Source organism: Haliotis rufescens, unplaced genomic scaffold (assembly GCF_023055435.1).
Source record: "Haliotis rufescens isolate VD_foot unplaced genomic scaffold, xgHalRufe1.0.p SCAF_9, whole genome shotgun sequence".
NCBI classification, from domain to species: domain Eukaryota; kingdom Metazoa; phylum Mollusca; class Gastropoda; order Lepetellida; family Haliotidae; genus Haliotis; species Haliotis rufescens.
In genome coordinates this window covers 48,469,317-48,486,377 of record NW_025964383.1, presented here as the reverse complement: position 1 = coordinate 48,486,377, position 17,061 = coordinate 48,469,317, and the positions used below count along the sequence as shown (strand labels likewise).

At 40.8% G+C, this 17,061-nt stretch overlaps 1 protein-coding gene across 2 annotated transcripts in view; it reads left to right on the top strand.

Moving 5' to 3' along the window:
* The first annotated feature begins 812 nt into the window (after positions 1-812).
* LOC124122616 (multiple epidermal growth factor-like domains protein 6) overlaps positions 813-17,061 on the top strand; it is a 97,016-nt gene continuing 80,767 nt past the window's right edge. Inside the window, exons 1-4 of one of the 2 annotated variants that reach the window (XM_046485698.2) lie at positions 813-1,222; positions 1,682-2,671; positions 3,034-3,160; positions 6,534-8,498. In XM_046485698.2, coding sequence (XP_046341654.2) covers positions 1,042-1,222; positions 1,682-2,671; positions 3,034-3,160; positions 6,534-7,131 — 1,896 coding nt within the window. In that variant the 5' untranslated portion in view covers positions 813-1,041 and the 3' untranslated portion in view covers positions 7,132-8,498. Of the gene's footprint in view, positions 1,223-1,681; positions 2,672-3,033; positions 3,161-6,533; positions 8,499-17,061 lie in introns of those variants that run through there. The other variant, XM_048390316.1, reaches the window with a different exon arrangement.

Sequence of the window (17,061 nt, the reverse complement as noted above, 5' to 3'; positions counted from 1 at the left end):
AAAGGGTATATTCAATTTATGTTTCCTCTTTTTCAGTTGGTGCAGTCTACAAATGACAACATCACTCACTGACTTAACCAACTCTGGAAGACATTCAACGGGTTCCTCTTCTCTTTTGCCCAATTTATTGGCATATGATTCGACAGCACCAATAATGATTTTAAAGTTGTGATCCGAAATGGTAGGAGACCGATCACGATATTTTGATCCATATTTAAATAAATGACGAAGGATGTTATTGACAACAGTAGAGAAGTCACATGTGATTTTATGACCAACAGGTTGTTAGCAGTATGCTGAGTCTTGGCTGTAGAAGTCGAATTTACATCATGAGCAGTATAGTCCACGCAACAAGATCCTATGAATGAACAACTTGGATGAAACGGTGTTGAGTAGGAAAATGAAACTGTGGGATCTTCACTTCACAACAAACCCATACCTAACTTCTGAAAAACATCTGTGCAGCTCACACATCTGTTTGTCCCACTTCTTTTAAAGGGGCGGTCGGGTAGCCTAGTGGTTAAAGCGTTCGCTCGTCATGCCGAAGACCCGTGATCGATTCCCGACATGGGTACAATGTGTGAAGCCCATTTCTGGTGTCCCCCAGCCGTGATATTGCTGGAATATTGCTAAAAGCGGCGTAAAACTAAACTCACTCACTTCTTTTACATGTGATCTCTGGTTTATAATCACTGTATGGAATTTGAAGTGGTGCCGAAAAAAAAGTCTGCGCCCACCAACGGACTAGTGTTTCCTGATTGATTGATAACATAATTGGCAGACATGTGATGCATTAATGCCCTGAAAGAAGCCACTGAATTCGTATTGTTGTCTACAGTGTTGTGTGTTAATGAGTAATTATCATTGTTGACGTAGTTATTTATAAAAATTGACTTCAATACGCAGATACATAATTTATGTTAATTTCTCAAATAACTGTCATATTATTGCCTGAAGCGTTAAACAAAGTGATCGGATCGGGTGATCAGACCTCACACATGCCATGCTAGTCGCCGACAGCCGGAAGATGAAACTGAAACCATGAATCAAGAGCAAACCATTAAAACACTGAAATCAGGCGACACACAGAGAATAGATGCGGTCGTCACTACCCAACACAACAATATGCATAAATTTCAAGTGTGTATATTTCGTTTTCAGGTGCACTATGGTATTGTGTTTTGGATTATAGTTGTGGCCTGTATGGCCGATTCCACACAAGGTAAGAAGGACGACGGACAAACGGACGAAGCAAGACGTAAACTCACCTAAATTAATTTTTCTCTCTGTGAGTGTAAATTGATAAAATACAATGCTTTTTCATACAAATCTTAATGTTTTGTGTTACTTCTGGTCAAAGCTTACACTAATATTGTTTTTGGAATATGTATCGCCATGGGGTGATCTGCATCATCATCAAATGTCATCGCATCACGACTGATGTTTAGCTCACCTTACATGTCCGTACGCCGGTCTGAAAGTCACAGACTGAGACCCATTGGCTGAGTTCTACCAGTGTGAAACATGCCAACAGCCCTTAGGAGTAGGAGTTGACGCAATCCCACACTGATCACAGATACTTCATTAATTATTTTTGTCTTTTGGAGTGTTAGTTTAAGTATTGTTAACTTTGACGTAAGATGTCCTAATTCATGTTTACATTATACCTTGTATCTGACAGGTGCGGGCTGTACAGAGGGTCAGCATTGTTCGGACTGCAACACGGCGGGCAAATGCTCACAAGATTGTGACAAGGGATATTTTGGACATAAATGTAGATCGCTATGCAGCACCACATGCAGATACAATACATGCACACTAGTTGCGGATAGAGGTATAGGCAAGTGTACTGATGGCTGTGTATCAGGATTCCAGGGCACAATCTGTGACAGACCCTGTGACCAGGTAGTCGAATGTACGCTGTGCCCAGGGGGATGTGATGTGGACTACTGCCAGCTGGGTGGGGCTTGTTTTGCCGGATGTAGAGATTCCTTCTACGGAGCAGGATGCAAGACGTGCCCCAGTCACTGCAGAACCTGCAACAGGATGACAGGAGTATGTGACGAGTGCGACCCAACACATCATGGAGTGAACTGCGAGAAGTCGTGTGAGAACTGTGCAGGATCCTGTGAGTCCAGCTGTGAATGTGTTCCTGGCTTCTACGGGGATTTCTGTGCCGAGACTTGCAGTAAAACCTGCCGCCCTAAGTCAGTCCACAAGTGTCTTCCATTTCCTGGCATGACGTCAGACAATTGTACAGGTGGATGTCACAAACACAGTGCCGAGTGTCTCCATGGCTGTGTGGATGGCTGGTTCGGGCCGACGTGTTCTTCTCCTTGTAATCCTCGATGCAGACATCAAAGATGTAATGCTGGAGGCTCTTGTGTTGAAGGCTGTGAACCTCAGTATTTCGGTTCAGCCTGTGAACCGTGTCCTGAGACCTGCGTCAACCAGACATGTGACTCTAACAACGGCTCCTGTGTAGCTGGGTGTCGTGACGGGTTGTATGGGGAACACTGCAATGAGACCTGTACGTTATGTCCTCGTGGTGTCTGTGATCAGCACACTGGTATCTGTGTGACAGACTGCAATGTCACCCAGGAAGGACGTCAGGTCAACTGTACACAGCCTTGCTCTTCACCAGAGTGCTCGACAGGCTATCGTAACTCCAGTGAGATATTTTTCAATCATAATTATAATGTGTATTGGTTTAGATTGATTCAAAATGTAACGCATAATGTTCGATTGTACGTTTCCTGATTAACTTTATACAGTATATTCATTTCATGAAGCATACAAACACAAGTGTAACAGTGTTCAGGCCAGTGTGTAAAGATAATCCACAAAAACCTTTTCATTATCATAAAATATCTCGACTAAGGCAAGGCTAAGTTTATCATTCACTATTAAATAGTGATGGTATCAGGTGTTCGCCAATATCGATGTATACATGACATTATCTTTATTTCACAAGAAGGATGTTTTCATTTGGCAGTTGTCCGCAGGTTCATGTTCATTTATTTTGCTTGTCAGGTCTTCCAAAGTGGCGGCATATCAGCACAACTACACTGACGTCGGTTGTGTGTGCAGTCGTCCTTTTCGTTCTGGTTGCAAGTTCCGTATGCTGTGTCTGTTTCCGCAAAGGTCCGTGTATACAAAGGTCAGTCTAGCTGCATTGTTCAGTCGTCTGTGTGTCGGGGTTCATCGTGTGCGTAAATATACGACTGGGTGAGTGAGTGAGTGACTAAATGAGTAATGTTTGCGAACACTAATGCAGCAACTAAGTTTCCATATCACGACGGCGTGTTGACATACAAGTGTTGACCAGACCAGTGACAGAGAGCACTAGCAACGACCCACGCCGCCGGAGCACGATGACACATAAATCGCCCAGTCACAACACGTCCGGCAACACGATCAACATTACAACAACAACACACGAGGGCACATGCATCTTCCCCAGGCAAGAGAGTTAACTGATTTTAAAACTGACTTGGCATTCTTGTTTATAGAAAATTCAAACACGTGTAGTTCAAACAGTTTGCCAGTTTCTTTCGGTCGACATGGCTGTCAGTCGCCTCAAGGTCACTAGCTCTCGTGACTACGAAAAGATAACCAAAGCTTTTTATCTGCACATTCTCAACAACATCAAACTGTGTAAACTGATTCTACAACAAGTAAGGTTTATTTGACTCTTTCAAGGGAGCATATGCCTTACCTTTTAACCCTCGTGGTGCCTGGTCGTCAGCCAGCTTTGATCACCGCTCAGTGTCGCACTGTGATGACGTCGCGGTTTCAAAAACGTATAATTTCATACTTTGAACTGTACACTGTTTCTTTCATGCTGATTGGCTGATTAGGTAGTCACGTGGTATTTGGAGTTCACACACCTGTGAACGGACTGAAAAATTCCACACGATGTGAACATTTCTTTTGTGAAATTGAACTTTTGCCGGAACTGCTTTCCAGGGTTTCCCCGAATTCTCGATCGGTGTTTACAATCAACCAGCTTTTCTACTTTCTTTTCAGTCTTTGCATTTATCAGCAATATAATTAATTTAGTATTTTTGCCTGGTCTTGTAACATTTCATCTGTCTTAAAAATAAATAAATACTTTGGTCTAGCTGCTAGGTGTCGTCTAGCTGCGAGATGAAACAAAATGGATTGTCCTTACGGTGATTTGGATGTGGAATGTCTATCTATCAATGCTAATAAAGCAAGTGAAGACAATGAATTCGGTAAAAGTACTGAGGTGAATGAAATTGATTTATGTAGCGATATTGACTTTGCAATTGATGCCTTAGTTTCGGAAAAGTCAGGAATCTAGCACCAAGACAATTGCGAATGAAAACAATGCCGTACCCTGCTCAGATGTGGCCGCTGACACAGGTCAAAACGACTGTTCCTGGTCAATCCCAAACAATCGTATCGGGAAAAACATCAAAGATTTTGAGAAACTATAACACATAAAAGGTTAGGAAAGAAAAGAAACTTAAATTAAAAACACAAAAACAAAACACTTGCCTACCTGGTTTACCGATTTGTCACTGGAGACGAGAACATATCTATGCTAGATAGTGCACACTGAAAATCAGTCAGAAATATAACTACAATAATGTGATCTAATCAGTTGTTTAACAGAACTGACCGCCTCCGTGGTCTTGTGGTAGAGCGTCCGCCCGGAGAGCGGAAGGTCCAGGGTTCGATCCCGGGCCGCGTCATACAAAGAGACGTTAAAAGATTGTACTTGTTGTTACCCTGTCTGGCGCTCGGCATTAAGGGGCTAAAACAAGGACTGGTCGGCTCGGAGTGAGTATACTGTGTCTGAGTGGGGTATTCATGTTAAACTGCGGCATGGTATCTCAGTGAGCTAGCACTATAAATCGGCATCAGTCCGGACTAGTACAAGCAGCCACACACACACATACACGTGCATGCACGTCGCTATATAAGTGCAATAATCTTGGACGCGACGTTAAACCCAATTTCACCTCACCTCACCTTTAACAGAACTATACTCAACAACAAAAGTTCCTGTGACACTAATATTTTAGTGTAATTTTCAGACAAGTATAGTTTGGTTTTCAATAGTGTAGTACATGTATGGAATCAAGTCACAATAACGCAGCTGCTACAGAAAAGAATGCATTCAATGCAAAAGTTGACTTTTATGCAAGCCCCAAGTATTTCATTAACCAAGAATGGGTATAAAAACATGTGCGTTAACGGGATTCCATATGCCTTGTTTAGCATCGTGCTGACAACAACCACTCAGAAAAACAACAAAATTACGCAATTATTAAACATTACGAAATGTCACGCCTGTCCTAAAATGAGCGTCTGTGAGCCATTGGTATGCTTGAAGCAGGATCGAGTCAACGTCATGTTGCAAGACAATTTAACGTTATTGCAACGTTGGCAACAGACGAATGCAGTCAGAGACCATCCTCGGAGTGGCAGGCCACGCGTAACCAATAATCAACAAGAAAACTGGATTCGAACAACACACCTACGAAATCGATTCCAGCCAGCAAAAGTGACTGCAAGAAGCATCCCTGGCCTTCAACGAATATCTTCACAAACCGTACGTCGCCGTCTCAGATGTGCAGGGATTATCGCCAAAAGAACCACCAAACGTCCCATTTTGACAGGAAACCACCGTCAGGCACGACTACTGTGGTGCAGACAGCGTCTACGCTGCACGGCCATGCAGAGGGGACAAGTTCTATTCACTGACGCGTCTCGTTTCCACCTCAGCCATAGCGATGGATGGATTCGAGTGTACTGACGTCGAGGTGAACGTTACGTCATTCATTGTATCATGGAAGAAGATCGGTTCGGAGGCGGCAGCGTTATGGTATGGGTGGGAATATAGCAAGACAGAGGACCCGTTTGATAGTGGTAGAGGGAAATCTCAATGGACAGCGCTACCGCGATGAGATCATCGGCCCTGTTGTTCTACCGTTTTTTCGTCGTCACGGCCCAGGCATTACCTTTCAACATGACAACGCCCGGCTTCATATTGCTCGACTTGTTCAGGATTCTCTTCAACAAAACAACGTGTTTTTTTAAATATGGATTGATACAAAACAGCTGATTCTTGATCAGCGACAGGTTATTTCTTGAAACAAATGATATACATAATGGAAACTATGTCATTCGTGAAGTTAATGTTTTAAATTCAACTTAAAACATTAATTTCACCCGTGACGTATTTTCCGTAATCACTCGTGCCTCGTGGGTTATTCTATAATTATTAGTCTAATAACAGGAAAAGAAAGACATAATCAACATGTAAATATATTTTTCTGACGTCAGAACTGTTTGTCGATCGCACGCATTGCCTTTGGAAGTTTCATGGATTATTCATACATCATTCGATATGATATTCAATGTTTTCCTGTACTACACCATAGCAATGAAAGTACATGTGAGTGTTCAATTGATTCTATGAGCCGCCATCGCCGCAATAAACAACAAACCAAAAGAACAATTCATTACTACAAATATTTCTGTTGTATCTGTTCAAACAGGGCGAACCCATCTGACACTGGTACACGCAACAATGTATTGGAGCAGGCTGATGCCGCGTATATGGGGTACCAGGTATTACATCATTATTGGGAAATCAGAGAAGATGCAGCAGAATTGGGCGACGAGATTCTGAACCAGAACCACGAAAGTAGCAGTGATACAAGTGATGCTGCAATGCATGTTTTAGCAGATTACTTTCCGGGAGACGCCGGAGATATAGGTATTGAAGCCAGAGGTAATGCCATTGAAGATGATGACGACATTGAAGCCGAAGATGCAGACATTGAAGCCGGTGATGACGACATTGAAGCCAGTGATGTCGACATTGAAGCCCGTGATGATGCTGACATTGAAGCCGGTAATGATGCTGACATTGAAGCCGGAGATGATGCTGACATTGAAGCCGGAGATGATGCTGACATTGAAGCCGGAGATGATGACGACATGGAAGCCGGTGATGATGACGACACTGACGCAGGAGATGGTACATCAGACAGTTCTGTCACACAGAACCATTCCTACACACGCCTCATGGGGGACGTTTTCGCTGCTGGTCGGAGAACAGTCGTCACATATATATCACCAGTTGAGGACTAACATTCGTCAATCTCTGTCATTTCCATAAAATGTATTTATGATATAACGGGTAGGCTTCTTGGCACAATAAAGCCAACGGATGCAAACTGTATCTGTCATATATGGATAAAGATGCCAATATGGAAGGTCAGGTAGGTACAACTTTCATTATTTACAACAAACATGGCGTCGCCCTTGTTATTCAGTGATCGAATAATAATTAATCATCGAAATCTAGAGAAACTACTGAGATAATCGTTATCATTATCAAAACAATAGTCTGAGATACTGAAAAGCAGTGTATCTCCAAGACTGGAAGTTCTATCTTTAGATTTCTTTCCCACACAACACACTTCATGAAAACGTCAATCCTTGATCCATGGGGTATTTATTACTAAACGTGGCGAGCATAGATATAGTTACATATCTATCTTCAAAGGTTCAGGCCAATTTGTCAAAAATGAAAGCAAATGTTATCTGGAGTTCACTGAGAAAACAATACGGGAAATGCTGGACTTCCTCATTGATAACATCTATGTTAAAGTTGGGAGTAAGACATTTATGTAAGTAGTAGCCCCAGTTGTACTCCCGTTCCTGCTTATTTGTTTCATTGTGCATATGAATCGAAATGTCTGTCGGATTAGCAAAGTCAAAACAAGGCAATTTTAACTTGTGCTTCAGGTATGATCTCATATTGTCTGATATCCATCAAATAGCCAATTTCCTTCCAATGATTTACCCACCTGAACTAGACATAAAGGAGACCAGTGAGATCTCCTCATCTGTAATATATTAAGATCTATGCATTCAGAGCCACAAAACACTTTCCACAAGGCTGTATGACAAGAGGGTTGGCTTCAACTTTCCAGATGTCAACTTTCCCTTCATGTCGAGCACTATATACCAGCAGCACCAGCCTTGCGTGTCCACATTTCACAACCTTTGATGTACAATCGAGCATGCTCTTTCTACAAAGATGTTAAAGTTGTTTTACCAAGGTCAACAGTCAAGGCCTTTCAATGCGCAGGACATTTCCAAATTTGATGTATCAGTGACAAACTTTATGTCCGGTTCCTTATTTTGACTTGCACCATATGTTGCCATGTTTTTTTCTCAGTAACCTTTTGACTTGCCTCTGCGTGTGATATACGCTCATCTTTTCACTATCACTATTTGATATATGCTCTTGGTGAAGTCGGAATAGTACAATCAACTCTGCTATTGGCAGAGATTTCATGTGGCCATGGAAAGGGTTTTGTCGTTTTGTGTTAATGTGTGGTTAAGGATGTTGTTACACATATGTTTATGTAAGGATAAGAATTTATGGATGAACAACTTCTATATTTCAATTAAGAGCGACGTTTGGGTGGAGGTTCTAACTCCGTTATCAAGCAAGTGATAGAACCTACACCGAAACGTCGCTCTTGATTCTATTAAAGAAGTTGTTCATCGATAAAGTCTTATCCTTACTTAGTATTCCAACTTCTAATTGCCTATCAAAGAAGTTATATATGTTTATGTCGTGCTCGTGGGTTTCACCAATGTGGTAAACATCTGAAACCCGCATCACGTTCGGATTTCTACCCACATAATTGATAATAAATAATAATAATTACACATGTGTAGTACTCAGCTGAAATCCAGTTGAAACAACTTCTCAAAAGAGCATGTGAACAATTCGTCCTACAGGATACATTAAAGGGCATGTAATGTGAAAGAATTATTACGATTTGTTTGCAAATATCAATTGTTCTACAAATATGAAGTCAATTTTCAGGGGTGGGGGATGCGAATCATAACGTTAGTAGAAAGTATTTAAATGTGAAAGTGAAAGTGCTGAAATCACACGCTGTGTAATCGGTTTCCAAAACAAACATATCTGGGGGCCTGGCCTAAAGTTACCAGCGCCGCGGTGCGTGACATATCAAACACTGCATGGAACCGACGGATGCTTGTAACACATGGATAACCATTTGAGACTCAATAAACACAATAGGTACGTTTTTCCTTTAAAACATTCACATCTCAAATTTACATAATTCACAGTCCAACTAAATGTGAAAGACCCTTGTTAACTGGTTTCTGGTTGGCGAGGAGTTGTCTCTTCTCCCTCTCATGGGCATGGTCTAGGTTTCGCAACTTCTTCTTGGGTGGCGTCAAGCTGACTGGATTGCTGTATTATCCCGCTCAACTTGCAGTATCTCAATAAATATTTGTACAGATTTGGATGCCACCCTTTCAGGTGATTTGTTGTCGTCGACCCGCTGCTCAGTGGCATATTATTGTGCTTCGTAACAAAGTCTCTTTAGAGTTAATGGTGGCCGAGCATCCTCTTGGTGGACATTTCCAATGAATGGAAGTTTGACGTCCGGGCGTAATCAAGAACTTGTATTCGACAAAAACCAAGTGCCGACCCCTCTTAGAATTCGGAATAAACTGAACATCAACCTGCGCATTTGCCTCAGTGAAATACTGTTTCTTGTCTGTACTTCCCTATTTAGGCCAAATCGTACGAAATGATAAATATGTTCACTCATTCATTGACAAATATTTTCACTCAGTACAGTGTATGTGAATATAGTTCACCAATTAGATGTGTCGTTATATTTTGTGAGGTATACACCAGTTCCTGTGTAATATATGAGATATCCCCCTTTTCTCCTATTTTCTTACCAACGCTCGTGTGAATTTGTACATATAACAATAGGTGTTGGTCAAGTAGGAAGACCCCCAAATTAACAATCATGCAGACTAGACACCGGCGCGACCGTTGAAATTGCACAGAAGTTAAACACCAGTACCCGTTTTAACCAGTGTATGGGAATTCCCCATTTGTGGCGGATTCTGTCGTTTGGGGACGATTTTAGTGTAAATTAAATTATGTGGCTCTGTCTGTTTAAACTGTTTAAGACAATTTATCGTCATCCAGTTCCAAATAACTTCAATGAAACTTCTTATGCGATCGAAAGCATTTTCTATTGACGACCTATCAGCAGGTTTGAAAGCCAAATATAGCTGTGTGTCATCTGCATACTTGTGGAAGGAAAGCCGATGTGACCGAGCATTATCTCCCAGAGGTGAAGTGTAAATATGGAACAACACTGGCGTTACGGCTTATATTGCTGACACACTGGGATATAACTGAAATAAGGTCGTTAAGTCCAACTCACTTACTCCTAATCCTATTAATATGTATTTGTGACCTTACAAATCCGTGGATCCATTAGAGCAACAGAGCAGGAATATATAGCCTGATGCTGGAGGGGTGCTGCAGTCATTGCAGAAATTTCGTTCTGTTGATGAGTGTGTGAATATATAGTTACGATGCAGCCGAGCGCTGCCATGAAGTCGATAGCCAACACATACATGTCATGAAAGAGTAAAACGTTTCCATTTTGTGTTGACAACATTGACCATTCAAGGTACGGTGGATTCAACCGGGCATTTTGAGTAGCTGTGGTTACCGTATCCCCTCATCCGTTCTTCAGTGTTTCTATACGCTACTGTTGGAGTAGAGGAAGGCTCAAATGTGACACGCGCTGGAAGCAGCTGAGAAGTAAGCGTGAACCGTAGGAGGGTAGGGTTACATAGACTGGCAGCAAGTCTACGTCACTAAATCCCTTATTCCAAGGCAGTGAGTTCTAATGAGGGCTCAATATAACGTTAATAAACACTTGCTGCCTGCACCCCATGTGGTACTAGAAATACTTCTCATAAGCTTCAGGACTTAAGTGCACTTTTCAATCAGATAGTCCATGTGTGGTTGCCATGTAAGGCGCGTATCAAACCAGACCCAGCAACTCATTTGTCAGTATTTTTGTTGAACTTGGAGCAGTCATTGAAGTATTGCGTTGGATTCATTTTAAGGCCTCTGTCAGCGGTCATTTTTTGTGATTTTGTCGGTACGTTACAAGCAATTGGGTCGGGGTCTCCTCGACGAGACAGGACTTCTTGAGAGAACTATGTGCAATATTCTTCATTTCTTCAGAAACCATATTTGCTTTCTGATATATTAAATCGATCATGTGTTTCTAAAAAGTGTCGGATATATATTCATTCATAAGTCTGTTAGATGGTTTGTTTACGGTAGATAGATTACCATATTGTCAGTGTCACAGCCTTCACGATTCTAATTAATCCAGACGTTTCAGTTTCCAGGGAGGTCAGCCACGTTACCACATTTCTGTATGTTGCGGTGTGTGTTCATGTATGAAGACATTCCCAACACTAATGGGCACTTAACTATATATGTTTTCACTTTATATGTCACAAAAAGGGTGTTTACATCCTCTCCAATTATATAAGTGCTTTGTCAATAATCTGCCTAATTGAATACTAAATGTACCTATTTTACTCATATATTATCCTTCTGTGTACTTCTACCCTTTGTAAATATATCCTTAGTGCACCCGTTGGAAGGTGAGGTGTACAACACATTTTGTTATCCTTTACTATTGTCAATCTTAGTTTAGTATGAGTGCATGCACATACTTCTAGGCAATAATGTTGGAAGAATATAGCTTTCTATGTTGTGCATTTACTCATGTACATACTATATAGCTATATTCCATGTTTGGTCATCAATTGTCGATTGCCACACGAAGCGCAAATAAACTCTTCTTCCCTCAATTTGTGACTTGTTATTACAATTCTGCTTTAAGCAGAGATTTCCTTTGATGATGGAGAGGGTTTCGTCGCTTTAATATACAAGAGTAAACCTTACTGCATATTCACTTACCGTATGTCTGGATGAGTCATCGCCTACTGCTTCCTGCTTTCAATGGAACGTATCACAACTGAAGTGCGATGTATAACCTGGGTTACATACCATCAATAGCATGTCGAGACATCTAAACGTGTGTGTGAAACAGACTGGTTGATGAACAGGAGGGATGTACATATTGTGCCGATTTTAGAATATACAATCCCAAAAATTTACTGCAATCTCGAGTACATACACATTGTATCTCGAAGCAGCAGTCATTTAACATATATCTGTATTTGTTCTATGTTGGTTTTGTACTGACGTCCAAAAGAAACTATACCAAGAAAAAAGGACTGTAATTCCTTTATAATTTCGCTTTTCCACCACAAATGACATGCGTTCTACCTAATGACAATAAATGGTCGTCCACAATTAAATATCACTTGTCATTCCTGAATGTGACAAGTCTCGGACTCATGTTAATTTCCAAACCTGAATTTTGGGTTGGAAATGAAATGTTTAAATATGGCCCCTAAATACAAGCAAATGTATCCGATGACTTAAAACCGATGAAAGTGTGATGCATTAAAAAAAACTGTGCATTGTGCCATAATGACGTATGAACACCCTCCACGGTTACAGGAGGTTGGTTGGGTTGTTAACGCTACACTCAGCAATATTCCACCTTTATGACGGCGGTCTGTAAATAATCGAGTCTGAACCAGACAATCCAGTGATTAATATCATGAGCATCGATCCACGCAATTGGAATCGATGACATGCATCAACCAAGTCAGCGAGCCTGACCACCCGATCCCGTTAGTCGCCTCTTACGACAAGCAAAGTCGCCGTTTACGGCAAGCATGTGTTGCTGAAGACCCATTCTAGCCCGGATCTTCACGGGTGGAGACAAGCATGGGTTGCTGAAGACCCATTCTACCCCGGATCTTCACGGGTGGAGACAAGCATGGGTTGCTGAAGACCCATTCTACCCCGGATCTTCACGGGTGGAGTAAAGCATGGGTTGCTGAAGACCCATTCTATCCCGGATCTTCACGGGTGGAGACAAGCATGGGTTGCTGAAGACCCATTCTACCCCGGATCTTCACGGGTGGAGACAAGCATGGGTTGCTGAAGACCCATTCTACCCCGGATCTTCACGGGTGGAGACAAGCATGGGTTGCTGAAGACCCATTCTACCCCGGATCTTCACGGGTGGAGACAAGCATGGGTTGCTGAAGACCTATTCTAGCCGGGATCTTCACGGGTGGAGAAAAGCATGGGTTGCTGAAGACCCATTCTAGCCCGGATCTTCACGGGTGGAGACAAGCATGGGTTGCTGAAGACCCATTCTACCCCGGATCTTCACGGGTGGAGACAAGCATGGGTTGCTGAAGACCCATTCTACCCCGGATCTTCACGGGTGGAGACAAGCATGGGTTGCTGAAGACCCGTTCTAGCCCGGATCTTCACGGGGCTTGCAGGAGGTGATGTCATGGTCCGTGGAGGAATATGTGGGAACTTGAAAACAAGGTTGGTTATCATTCGAGACAACCATTATGTACAGGGGTATCGAGTTGAAGTCTTGAGACCCGTTCTGCTACCATTTCGTCAACAACAACGCCGTATGAATACACAATGCCTTTACAAAGTGGTCAATGTAACCAATGTTATTTTGGAGATAACACTTTCTTAGTAAAGGACAGATTCGTGTACTCTTTTGTGCTGGCGAATAGGTGCCTCACTCTGAGAGAGTGTGGGTTCGAATCCCGGATTGGACTCAACCCAAAAAAGTACTAGAATGGTTTCTTTACTTAGAAAGTGGTATCCCAAATATGCCATTTGTTATAACCACACGGTATATATACTTTTCCAGCAAGAGTTATAGTTAAACACCATAGAGTAGCGGCCAACCCATAAACGGCTTATTTAAGGAGCAAGCCCTCAGTAGAACAAAGCACAACCACATTTTTCATCACAAGAAGTCATTTATGCATTAGAAAATGCTGGTTGGGGTGATTTATTTTGGTGGCAGACATGTGTTTTGGTGTGAAAATGCACTTTTTATCACAAAAACAATGTGCTGACGTAGGGAACCTACAAGAGAACAAATAAACAGTAAGCAAAATTGTTTTAATAGAGTTATGAGCCCAAAACATGAAACATATGACTTCATTTTCATTTTCAAATTATTACAAAACTGAAGATAATGTAACGTCTATATTGACAATCATGTAAAAAATTTCCCGCATGTTATAGGAGCGTAAACAAAATCCACAATTAATGTAGGTATAATATAATGTATGAAAATTTAGTAATTTGATCCCAACCATTTACTATGACAACACTTACATTCTTGTACACCAAATTGTTTTATTTGAATACATGAATCGTTTAAGTATCTTACATATACATTTCTCTGCTTGCTCTTATAGACTTTTTGTGAGTTTGATATAACGACAATAGATAGATATATGTAAATTTGCCTCGGGAGGAACGGGAGGGGTAACTAATAAATGACACCAATAACCATATTCCACATTTTTCATGAACATCTTTATGTTTAAAACATGTTGATATTATGGGATATTGAGCCCCTGATGCGTTACCTATCATTAACGTGTTTAACGCAAAGAATGGGTTCCTTTTTGGGATTTAAACTTAAATCATATAAGCACGTTTTAGGATAAGTTTGTTTAGCACCTGTTTTATAGCTTAACACATTTTTACAGTCTATAATCATGGTAACATCTTAATGACACGACCCTTAAAATTCATTATTGCAGCAAATAACAGAACAGAATATTTTACATATTATAGATTATCATATAATGGGTAGGTTTCTCGGCAGGATAAAGCCAACGGATAAAAACGATATCCGTTGGGGTCATATGCGGATAGAGATGCAAATATCAAAGGTTAAGTAGGGACTACTTTCAGTGTTTATAAACAAACATGGCGTCGCCCTCGTCATTCGGCGATCGAGTCAGAATTAACCATCGGGAATCTGGATAAAAGATTGCTGTCATTATCAAAAGAACAGTCTTATATACAGAAAATCAGTGTCTAACTGTGACGTAGCTAAGGCATTTCATAAGTTTTGGCAAATGTGGAGATATAAATTTTGACATAATTTTGCGAGGGCACCAGGCCTAGCCAAGCGGGATCAGTAGCCATATCTGTGCTTGTAGACCTCTGCGGCTTGAAACCTTCTCCACAAATTAAAATAGTTGGATTTGGCCGAAATAAGTTTGAATTGTTACCTTGTTTGGTTTTGACGCTGTGTGTACATCTGACTACACTCCTTAACGTTGTGACAGGACAGACCGACTGTCAACAACGTCTGACCGTGGCCGTGACGTCTCATAGACTAGGGTTAGAGTAGCTTCCCTTTGACAAAGGGCAGTTACTCTAGTGGACAGACCGATGGATTGCCGCGAAAGGAAATTAAAAACATTTGTTGTTTTGCGTATATGTTGCTTCGCAACTGTATAAGAAACAGATTTCAGTTGGAACTATATTGCCTACTGTCACTGTCCGACTGACACATCACTTACCCTTTGACATAATAAATATTAATGCGCGCATTCTAGGAAAACTCGCAATGTTTCGGTAATGTTTGTGAGAGAGGGAAAGCGATTTTGAAGCACAGAATTAAAGAAAGACATTATATGATAAAGAGGTTATCACGCTTGTGTGTTTGGGGATGGTACATATCCTGTATTAGGAATAAACACTATGTATTTAGCTCGCCAAGACTCGCTATATAGAATGTTTATTCCTAATGCAGGATATGTACCATCCCCAAACACACTCGCGTGATAACCTCTATATATACTAGATTTGAAGGTGACAGGAATTTTATCAACATACTGTAAATCTGAATGGCGTAATATCTAAGTGATAGATTCTGCTAATGTCGGTGATAGTAACACAGATAGTATTCTAACTGGGAACATGTACATTTTACCGCATATTGTCAGCACAAAATATACACACAAGGAGGTTTCCATGCAGAGCGAGGACAACAAAGTCTAAAACTATTACTAGTGTCATAATAACAATATTAATACATTATAACATATCTGATATTCCAGCAATATTAAATCTGACCTTAAGAATGCATTTGGTAAGGCCAAAATGGTGATTCATGCTACATAGCCACGCTATTCGGTTATGCCCTGAGTAAATATATTTTTCTGTTATATCACGGTCATATTTATTTGTTGTTACTTTTGACTGCTTTTCACTGTTTAGTCATAACGAACTGAACGCATTTTATGGTTGAAATGACTTTAGTCTTATGAACTATCAATGAAATTACAAATATTATCATAATAGCGCAATCTTCGGGTTTTGAGAGCAATTGTGGGATAACACATTACCAATTTTAATAAAATTCATAAACGATAAGTGGAATATGAACACTGCCATCTCATCATAAGACGTGTCAGCTAATTTTGATATATCAAATGACCTGCTAATAATACATTGCGGTTAAGTTTCCAATAATTGGAAAATGTAAATAGAGGGATGTAACATTTCTTTTGTTTATTTTTACTAATAACGCAATTTGTGCGAGGCTCTAGGTTTTTAAAACATATAATTCAAGTCTTCTATGTGTAAACTATCACATAAATGATAAAACAGAGGACTCAATGCACACACTACTTTTTTAGGGGACTTTATTTTATTTTCTGTATTTTTACAACAGAAATGTGCATTTTTACCCCAAAACAGTAACTGCCACCGAAACATTTGACCACAAACATCATTTTCTAGTCTGATGGATATCAAAACATAAAGAAAACCTTGCTTTGTTCCACTATGGGGAGGTTTGTGTCGACAAGTTGAGGAGGGTCAGGCCACTACTCTTTTGCCCCGGTGTCCCGGCATAAACTCTCCCCCGTACAAATTCTCCCCCGGAGAATCTGTTCTGAAATAAAATCTCCCCCGGGCGGATATATTTCGCGCCCCCCCATCAGGATAAAGTCTTTCCTTCCTTTAAAATATATTCCTTAATACAGGCTACGATTTGAAAATGGTATCAGTGTAATATCAGTGGCTAGAATATCATGGTGCAACCAGGTTTCTGTTAAACACACAACATCATAACTATCTAATTCAGCACTGATTAGATCTACTTTGTCTTTAAGACTGAGTACGTTCCTATATATCTAAACGCTACGCCGACAGATGGAAATTTGTATCACGATAGCTTGAAAATTTGATACGTTTCCAATATT